This window comes from Borostomias antarcticus, assembly GCF_949987555.1.
Source record: "Borostomias antarcticus genome assembly, chromosome: 16".
NCBI classification, from domain to species: domain Eukaryota; kingdom Metazoa; phylum Chordata; class Actinopteri; order Stomiiformes; family Stomiidae; genus Borostomias; species Borostomias antarcticus.
In genome coordinates this window covers 24,571,922-24,581,921 of record NC_140249.1, presented here as the reverse complement: position 1 = coordinate 24,581,921, position 10,000 = coordinate 24,571,922, and the positions used below count along the sequence as shown (strand labels likewise).

At 47.5% G+C, this 10,000-nt stretch overlaps 2 protein-coding genes across 2 annotated transcripts in view; one reads left to right on the top strand and one right to left on the bottom strand.

Moving 5' to 3' along the window:
* ferry3 (FERRY endosomal RAB5 effector complex subunit 3) overlaps window positions 1-1,948 on the bottom strand; it is a 19,534-nt gene extending 17,586 nt beyond the window's left edge. The window contains exons 1-3 of the mRNA XM_084451190.1: window positions 1,883-1,948; window positions 1,339-1,557; window positions 997-1,142 (exon numbers count right to left, since the gene is read on the bottom strand). Of these exons, the coding sequence (XP_084307316.1) occupies window positions 997-1,142; window positions 1,339-1,531 (339 nt within the window). The 5' untranslated portion in view covers window positions 1,532-1,557; window positions 1,883-1,948. The remainder of the gene's footprint in view (window positions 1-996; window positions 1,143-1,338; window positions 1,558-1,882) is intronic.
* Window positions 1,949-9,813: 7,865 nt separating this feature from the next.
* Window positions 9,814-10,000, top strand: part of dyrk4 (dual-specificity tyrosine-(Y)-phosphorylation regulated kinase 4) — a gene marked incomplete at both ends in the record, with an annotated part of 27,269 nt that continues 27,082 nt past the window's right edge. Inside the window, one exon of the mRNA XM_084450995.1 lies at window positions 9,814-9,851. Within this exon, the coding sequence (XP_084307121.1) occupies window positions 9,814-9,851 (38 nt within the window). The remainder of the gene's footprint in view (window positions 9,852-10,000) is intronic.

The window sequence follows — 10,000 nt, the reverse complement described above, 5'->3', positions numbered from 1 at the left end:
AGCAGATGATCGTGACGCGTTGACCTTCTTAAAAGACAAAATAAGGCGGATATTCTGTTTCAAAGGGACTTCTGCATGAGATGTCGACCTGCTCAGCAGACTACAGGAGTGTTTTAATGACAGTGGCCTCAATCGGACCGGTGACTCCAAGCTTGCAGGGAATTACAACCCTCCCCGGTGTCCCTGCTATGTATCGCTTCATTAGGGGGGAAAAATGCTGTTGATTACACAGACGGCTTGTTAACTATTTCACGTTATCAGCTTCACATTGCCTACATTGTTTGCCAAGTTCTTAAATAGTCCAAGTCTCTTAGCCTACCCTGGCGGAGGTAATGTGAAGAACATTCCAGGTCCCATAGTCTGCGTTGTGTATCTATTTGCACTGAAGGTCTAAACCTGGACTTCTTTCAACAAAAGCATGTATCCTTGTTATTTCAAGATTAGTCTATATCTTTCACTCACAGACCTGTGAAGGACTTATGATAGAATATGATGTAAACATCCCTCCCATACCTTCAGTAGTCCAGGGTCTTCTCCAACAGGTCTACGTGTACGACAACCACTCAAACTACAGAGAAAGAGGATCGGCCTGTCCTATGGGGCACTCTGGACTGGACAAGACTTAGGCCTACTTTGTGTGTGTGTGTGTGTGTGTGTGTGTGTGTGTGTGTGTGTGTGTGTGTGTGTGTGTGTGTGTGTGTGTGCGTGTGTGTGTGTGTGAGTGTGTGTGTGTGAGTGTGTGTGTGTGTGTGTGTGTGTGTGTGTGTGTGTGTGTGTGTGTGTGTGCGTGTGTGTATGTGTGTGTGTGTGTGTATGTGCGTGTGTGTGTGTGTGTGTGTGTGTGCGTATGTGCGTGTGTGCGTGCGTGTGTGCGTGTGTGTATGTGTGTGTGTGTGTGTGTGCGTGCGTTTACCTCAGAGTAGGACTTGGCCCATGCGTTGTGTGTGTGTGTGTGTGCGTGTGTGTGTGCATGCGTGTGTGCGTGTGTGTGTTTACCTCAGAGTAGGACTTGGCCCATGCGCTGGTGAGCTGGTTGATGTCCACCTCCCCCCTGGTGAGCTTCTGCAGGGCCAGTTCTGCTTCTCTGTCGTGATCCTCGATGGTCTCAGTCTCAATGAAGCTGGCCAGCGAACTCTTTAACTCTGCACCACAAACACATGACAACCAAACAGGTATGAACACAATATTTTCGGAGTACAAAATTGCAGAGGGAGAAGATACCATTTGAGTTCAAAGAAAGAGATAGTGTAAGAGAATAGGATCACATACAGTAGATGTCAGCTTGACTTAGTGGCTCTTAATATGAGTGTTATAGATCTACAGCAGACTAGATCTCACCGTTTTCCACGAAGCAGGGTAGTTTGTGCAGCAGCATGAGGCGTCCGTGCAGGTCTCTGAGGTGGTCCTGGACGGGGGGCAGCAGGGGGAACAGCAGGGGCACCTTGAGGACGCACTGATGCCTTCCTGCCCTGAAGAGGAACTCAAACTCCTTCTCCCTGGAAGTGGGCGCTTTCGCTCTGCTCTTCTTCATGGTCTCAGCTGGAAGATGAGCAGGAGCTAAGATAGATATAAACCAAAACAGAAATACATCATGATCATCCCTAAACTCACACACTCCCAGTATCGAGTGTGTGTGTGTGTGTGTGTGTGTGTGTGTGTGTGTGTGTGTGTGTGTGTGTGTGTGTGTGTGTGATTTCACAAGAAGTGAGACCATCTGGGTAGGCTAGAGCTATAACGTTTGTTAGTTAGCACTAGCTAAGCTACATCTAAGCTACTTAACTAGCTTGTAGCAACCTACTTGAGCTCTAGTAGCTAAACCGTGTACGTGTTACTTTAAGTAATATATTAAATCCCAGTTGCTAGATAGTAAAGGTGGATTTACCTGGTTGTAAACTGACTATTATGTGTAAAGAATCCCAAAGCAACACTTGTTTGGGCTCAGCTGACAGACACGTGACTTTTTGACGCTATCTGTGTTTTCCTACACACACATTCGTGACAAATAGTAGCTTTTTAAATTATATACATTATGTCTAGCAGCGTGATATTACTACACGGAGCACAAGCTTGTCAGTGTAGAATTGTATGTGTATTTCGGTCTAAATATATTGACGTTTCAGCCTACGAATGTTCCCAACTGAACAAACGAATCACGTGAAGAGAAACGCACGACAGTCTGTCTGTGGCCTTACCTGGGGTAACTGCGCCCCCTGCTGGAAGTCTCATTGAGCAGTGAAAGAACAGGGTGGTTTATTAGCTAGGTTAGGTTACTGAAGCAGATGAGGCAACAAATCTAGGGTATTTTGTATGAGATATGAGTGGTAGTAGTTAGGCCTAGCTGTGGAAATGTGTAAGATTGACAGGCTTTGACCCCAGGCTGACTGTATCAATATCAATATCCAAATTGAGGAAGTAAATACATCATGTCACTCATGTTTCTTATTGGACATAGAGAGCACAGTTGTTGTACTGTATAATTACACTTTTGCCATTTGGATGGTAAAGGGATAATTCTGTTTATATTTGGGTTCGATATCCCCAAAGTCCTTGTCAAATAGTAGGCCTAACCCAAATATAAAAACGTTAAAGTCTAGTTATTTATTCGTAGGCTCCAAATCTTCTTATTTCACTCAATGACCTTTGTGCCCTAAAAAAAACAAATGCACAGTGAACATGTTGTCCCCCACCCATGATGCATAATCCATTGTGGCAATGATGAAGTAGAAAAAATGAATTTATTTTTGAATTAATATATGATGCACTCGTAATCTATGAGACCCCTAACATGTAAAACAATGAGTAAACAAGCCAGGAATCTTTTCTTTTATCTAAACTCTGTATTTGAAAAGTAGAAGTGTCCCTCAGTAGAATAGACTATAGTTTTACTGAAATACATAGCATACTAGTGTCAGTCTTCAAATCTTAATGTACTGGCAATGGAAAAAACAACTTATAATGAGTACTACTATGTGAGCTCTAACCAGCTCATGTGGATGATGACGCTGGTCAAGCTAAAAAGGCCCCTGGCTGGATGGACTGTGCTACACTGAAACACTTATAGTTTTTTGTGTTGAAAGCAACGACAGATGAGCGCCGTTTTCTTCGTCGCTTCTAATATCACATCATGTGTATCAGTGATTGACCAAAGTAAGATCTCTACAAACCATGGTAGAGTGAGTAAGAGGACAATAACGTCGCCATCTAGTGGGCAAACAAGTCCATGCACCTGTATGGTCTAGTCCTATAATGAATGTTGAAATACAGACATATCTAGCTCTACTACCTCAAGCTCTACTCTGCGGATGTAGAAAGCACACGGTTTCCTGAGTAAACTGAGACGATACTGAGACACCAAGCATAGGTTTTGATGTAAAAATCTAAATGTACTTGTCAATGGAAAAATGCATTGGAAAGGTGCCCCTTTTGTGGTGGGTTCTGGTACTACGGGGGGACAGACTCACTGACAGACTCACTCACTCATGATGTGACACCGGCCAACATAAAGTCCCCCCCCCCCCTTAGGCTTTACCGTACAGGCCTCAGTGTGTGTGTGTGTGTGTATGTGTGTGTGTGTGTGTGTGTGTGTGTGTGTGTGTGTGTGTGTGGGTGTAATTGTTTCAGAACAGTGCAGGTCATTAGGAGAGCTGTTTGGAGTCAAGCAGGTTTTGATTTCACAGACCAGCTACAGGACCCCCTTCCCCCCCCCCCCCCCCCCCCCCCACACACACACACACACACACACACACATTAAAGATGCATGTTGTATCCATTACAGGTGTTAAACATATTGGATTAAACATAACACCTTCCTAGCTGACAGGTTTTCAGATACAAATCACTGACTGAACTAAAACAGCGAACAGCCTGTTGGTCTAATGTGTAGAACAGTCTGTTGGTCTAATATGTAGAACAGTCTGTCGGTCTAATGTGTAGAACAGTCTGTCGGTCTAATGTGTAGAACAGTCTGTTGGTCTAATGTGTAGAACAGTCTGTAGGCAGGTCTAATGTGTAGAACAGTCTGTAGGTCTAATGTGTAGAACAGTCTGTAGGTCTAATGTGTAGAACAGTCTGTAGGCAGGTCTAATGTGTAGAACAGTCTGTTGGTCTAATGTGTAGAACAGTCTGTTGGTCTAATGTGTAGAACAGTCTGTTGGTCTAATGTGTGGAACAGTCTGTTGGTCTAATGTGTAGAACAGTCTGTAGGTAGGTCTAATGTGTAGAACAGTCTGTAGGTAGGTCTAATGTGTAGAACAGTCTGTAGGTAGGTCTAATGTGTAGAACAGTCTGTAGGCAGGTCTAATGTGTAGAACAGTCTGTTGGTAGGTCTAATGTGTAGAACAGTCTGTTGGTAGGTCTAATGTGTAGAACAGTCTGTTGGTCTAATGTGTAGAACAGTCTGTTGGTAGGTCTAATGTGTGGGCAGCATAATATTGCGTTATCACATTACATAGCAGACGCTTTTATCCAAAGTGACTTACAATAATTGCATAATAAAGTAGTGAAGTGTAAGCTAGTAAACTAGACTACTACTGCTGTCAGAACCAGAGCAACTTTCTTTCTTTCTTGCCGGTATTAGGACCTACAGCAAGCAAATAATGGTTAGAGCCTAGCCTACATGTGATGTGTTGATCAATTTAAATATCTTAGTGTGAAACATTCTGATTTCACAGAGTTTTAACAGGTAGTGTAATTGACTCGGCAGATCTCACTGTGACTATGTGAATGAGCAAGATCTAACACTAATATTCAATGAGCAGGCCTAGTTATTGATGCTCAAGGGACCAATTGGCTGACTAAATAAATACACGGCCCATTAAATAGTCTGGCTGAGCAGACGAACATAGCCTACGTAGCCTACGTTCCTGGACCAGAAGTAAATATTCATAAATATGCATGAATCGATTTAGAATGTAATGATACAATTCAGCTCAGTGATTATGACGTCCTCAGAGCCGCCGTGGTATGACGTGGTATCCACTATGACGTCCTCGTTTGAACATTCCATTGGTGACCAGGAGCGCTCTAGCACGTGCAGCAGGATGCGCGCGCACCTCCTCACAGCTCACAACACTACAAGCTGCTGACCGCGCCGCTACTGTGAGAGTATAGAGGGGTCAGACATGACCGCGACCACTGGACTGGTCATCTTTCTGATTTCATCACGTGTGTAATAGGATATAACGTTAGCTCTAGAGATGAGTGGACCGAATAAGTCTGCAGAGAAGAGGTTAGTAGTGTGATAATTGTTTCTGATCATTGTTTCACTCTGCATTATGTCCTTTGCTTCAATAAATACATTTAGAAAAGAAAATCTCAAAGTGGTATAAAACAGGTTTTTAAAAACAACGAAGTAGGAGGACAAAAAAGATCAAGTCGAATGTATAAAATATTCTGAACGAGACTTCATATTGAGCATCGGAATAAAGATTATTGCTGTAATTGGAGTTGTCTAAATGCAGCCAGCAGGGGTCAGTATAGTTCGGTCCAGTCTGTCAGCAGAGCGGCCCAGGGTGCTTGATGTTAGACAGTCATCTTCGTTAGCAGCTCATCATAATTCAAATGTGCATTCAATTCCACTGCAGGTGTCTGAACTGTTAACCATGTCAATTCCTAATGCTATTTATGAGTGTATCTAAGAAAGATAATAGTAGCCTAAAAGCTTATTAAACACAAATCCTACTTTCATCTCAGGACACCCAGAACATCTGCTCTCCCGCTGAACACCATGAAGAAGAAGCTGAAGAAGCTGATAAAAGAGAAGAAGAGTAGTACCCTCCCACTCCTGAGGAAGGTAGGAGAGCACAGCTCACCTGCTCAAGAGCACATCATCACCACGGGTCTGTTTTCACATCAACATGGCTACAGTGGTACACCATCACACCCAGATAGCAAGCGGATCAGGGCCATATACAGGCCAGATCTGGCCCTTGTGGCTTAGTTCCGGCCCATATATGGCCCAGAATCATTACACATCCGCTTGCTATCTGGGCAGTAGGAGAACACATTCGGTTGTGGATCTTCCACATCATTGCAGAAGTTCCTTCCTTTTAAACAGCGAGGCTCCATTGACAGGTCCAGCTGCAGCTAGACAAGGTTCCCAAACTGGTGATTTTCTATCCATAGTCTATCAGTCTATCAGTATCATCCTCATCTACTCATCCCATCAGTCTATCAGTATCATCCTCATCTACTCATCCCATCAGTCTATCAGTATCATCCTCATCTACTCATCCCATCAGTCTATCAATATCATCCTCATCTACTCATCCCATCAGTCTATCAGTATCATCCTCATCTACTCATCCCATCAGTCTATCAGTATCATCCTCATCTACTCATCCCCTCCCATCATGGATGACTGTGACTGTATCTGTGATATAAGCAGTGCAATTAATAACATTCAATTATGCAGTTGTGCAGAGTCAGTTGTCATTATCTATTGTATAGGAAAGAGTCAGTTATATTGTCTATGGTAGGCAAAGTCTGGTACGGCCGTGTCTCGCTGGGTTGTTTAGATGTTGAATACAGTCTGGTACGGCCGTGTCTCGCTGGGTTGTTTAGATGTTGAATACAGTCTGGTACGGCCGTGTCTCGCTGGGTTGTTTAGGTGTTGAATCCAGTCTGGTACGGCCGTGTCTCGCTGGGTTGTCAGGCGGTGGTCGTGCGGTAAGACAGCCATCGACCTGAAGGACTTATAACTCCAGACTGAGAAACAGCCCGGAAACATCTAGAACTTCTGAGAAATGCTTGAAAGGATGGTTGCCAAGGAAACAGTTAGCTTTGGAGCTCCTTTTTGTATGTGTGTGTGTGTGTGTGGGTGTGTGTGAGATTGTGTGTGCGTGTGCATGCGTGTGCGTGCATGGGTGTTTGTGTGTATGTGTGTGTGTATGTGTGATTGTGTGTGTGCACATGTGTGTGTGTGCATGTGCATGCATGTGTGCATTGGTATTTGTTTGTGTGTGCATGCGTGCGTGCGCGTGTGTGTGTGTGTGTGTGTGTGTGTGTGTGTATGTGTGTGTGTGTGTGTGTGTGTGTGAGATTGTGTGTGAGCGTGCATGCGTGTGCGTGCATGGGTGTTTGTGTGTATGTGTGATTGTGTGTGTGTGTGTGCATGCATACTGTATGTGGTCCAGTTCTGTCTCGGAGGCCATTCAACAGGTCATCAGGCCCACTCATCCTGCCCCCCCGCTGGGGACCTCACCGGGCCTCACCGCCCCCCCCCCCACCCCCCCGCCCCCCCAGTGGGGACCTCACCGGGCCTCACCGCCCCCCCCCCCACCCCCCCGCCCCTCCACTGGGGACCTCACCGGGCCTCGCCCCCTCCCCCTCCCACCCCCACCCCCCCGCCCCGGTCCATTATCCTGATGAACTGATGAACTCTGCCCCTGATAAGGTTTCCATCACATCTTTGTCCTCTCCTGACACACGACACTCCCAATTAAACCTCCATTTAGAGGGACTTCACCTCCGCTGAGTCCCGGGCCTGGATCGGTGTCAGAGACCAGGGGGTTCACACTGCTTCACCAGACCAGGGGGTTCACACTGCTGCTTCCCCAGACCAGGGGGTTCACACTGCTGCTTCACCAGGCCAGGGGGTTCACACTGCTGCTTCACCAGACCAGGGGGTTCACACTGCTGCTTCACCAGACCAGGGGGTTCACACTGCTGCTTCATCCTCAGGCCAGGGGGTTCACACTGCTGCTTCACCAGACCAGGGGGTTCACACTGCTGCTTCACCAGACCAGGGGGTTCACACTGCTGCTTCACCAGACCAGACCAGGGGGTTCACACTGCTTCACCAGACCAGGGGGTTCACACTGCTTCACCAGACCAGGGGGTTCACACTGCTGCTTCACCAGACCAGGGGGTTCACACTGCTGCTTCACCCCCAGGCCAGACCAGGGTGGACTGGTCTGGGCTGGTCTGGACTAGGGTGGGCTGGACTGGACTGGACTGGACTGGACTAGGGTGGGCTGGACTGGTCTGGTCTGGTCTGGTCTGGTCTGGTCTGGTCTGGTCTGGTCTGGTCTGGGCTGGGCTGGGCTGGGCTGGTCTGGGCTAGGGTGGGCTGGTCTGGTTTGGGCTAGGGTGGGCTGGTCTGGTTTGGGCTAGGGTGGGCTAGGCTGGGCTGGTCTGGGCTAGGGTGGTCTAGTCTGTTTGTTGCCATAGCCGCTGTCTCCTTGGCGCTGCAGGACCTTGCTGTGAGAGGACAGCTGCTCTGGCGTCGCCTCCCCAAGCGCACGGAATGCTGGGTAAACAAGGTCCCAGTGGGCCTGTTAATGAGCTCCGGGCTTTGTTACATTAGTATCTGCTGTTCACCAGTTCGCTCTCTCTCTCTCTCTCTCTCTCTCTCTCTCTCTCTCTCTCTCTCTCTCTCTCTCTCTCTGTCTCTCACACACACACACACACACACACACACACACACTTTCTCTCTCCACAAAGCCAGCTCTGAGTCATGCTGCTCACTGTGTTTTCTCAGTGTATACTAGTGTGGTGCAGAGATCTGCCAAAAGCAAGCCCACAGCAAGCCACTTGCATGGCAGCTGCCGCCATTGGTGTGTGTGTGTGTGTGTGTGTGTGTGTGTGTGTGTGTGTGTGTGTGTGTGTGTGTGTGTGTGTGTGTGTGTGTGTGTGTGTGTGTGTGTGTGTGTGTGTGTGAATGGGTGAATGAGAGGCCTTCATTGTAGAGCGCTTTGGATAAAAGCGCTATATCAGTGCAGTCCATTTACCGTTTACCGTTTACCATGGGTAGTGTCCCATCGTTGAGTGATGTGTGAAGTCTGGTCTATCCTGAGACATGTGACCATCTCTCCCTCTGTTTCTGTGAAGGCCGGAGCCTATTCAGATCTATGTTATTCAGATCTATGTTATTCAGATCTATGTTATTCAGATCTATGTTATTCAGATCGATGTTATTAAGATCGATGTTATTCAGATCTATGTTATTCAGATCTATGTTATTCAGATCTATGTTCGCGAAATGAGTTTGTCTGTTCATTATCAACTGTAACCTATCCTCAGAATTCAATGAATGTGTGTGAACTTTACATGTGACATACTGTACATGGCATGTGGGAATAACCACTGAACACCACTGAACACCACTGAACACCGCTGAACACCACCGAACACCACCGAACACCCCTGAACACCCCTGAACACCACTGAACATCACTGAACACCACTCAACACCACTCAACACCACTGAACCCCACCAAACACCACTGAACACCACTGAACACCACTGAACACCACCGAACGCCACTGAACACCACTGAACACCACTGAACACCTCCGAACACCTCCGAACACCTCCGGACACCACTGAACACCACTGAACACCACTGAACACCCCTGAACACCACCGAACACCACTGAACACCACTGAACACCCCTGAACACCACTGAACACCACTGAACACCACTTAACACCACTGAACAAGGCTTCAAACAAGCAGCCGCTGTAGTTTCCAACCGTGATTCCAGAATAGGAAAGTCTTGGTCAGGTGACCAACGTTAAGGCGAGTGTGTGTCAGCGTTCAATACTGTCTGTCCAGTGAATGAGGGACTTCTGAATGGCGTCTCACTAGATTACACTGTGAGCCCGTGTGATGAAGCCAGGGCCCGTCTACCTGAGACAGGATCAACGCCACAGAACACAGCTGTCACACGGGGCTGAACGCACAACACCGTCGGACACCTCGGCGCCCGAAAACAACAAGTGTCCCCATTGATCACCGGCACGGAGGGGCCGGTTAATTGCCCCTCCAATTAGCGGCGATTGTTCCGGTGTTAAAGGGCGCTGTCACGGCGATGGGGAACGTGTTCTTTGTGTCCGGCGGGGGACAAAGGTGGATCGCCTTGCGGGATTTGCGGTGGTTGGGTGACAGTGGCGTGACCGGGGGGGGGGGGGATCTCGCTGGCTAGACGGGCCGGCGGTGACATAAACACGCTCGTCTTACCGGGGCGAGACGCCAGACTCCCGACCGGTCTCTCTCAT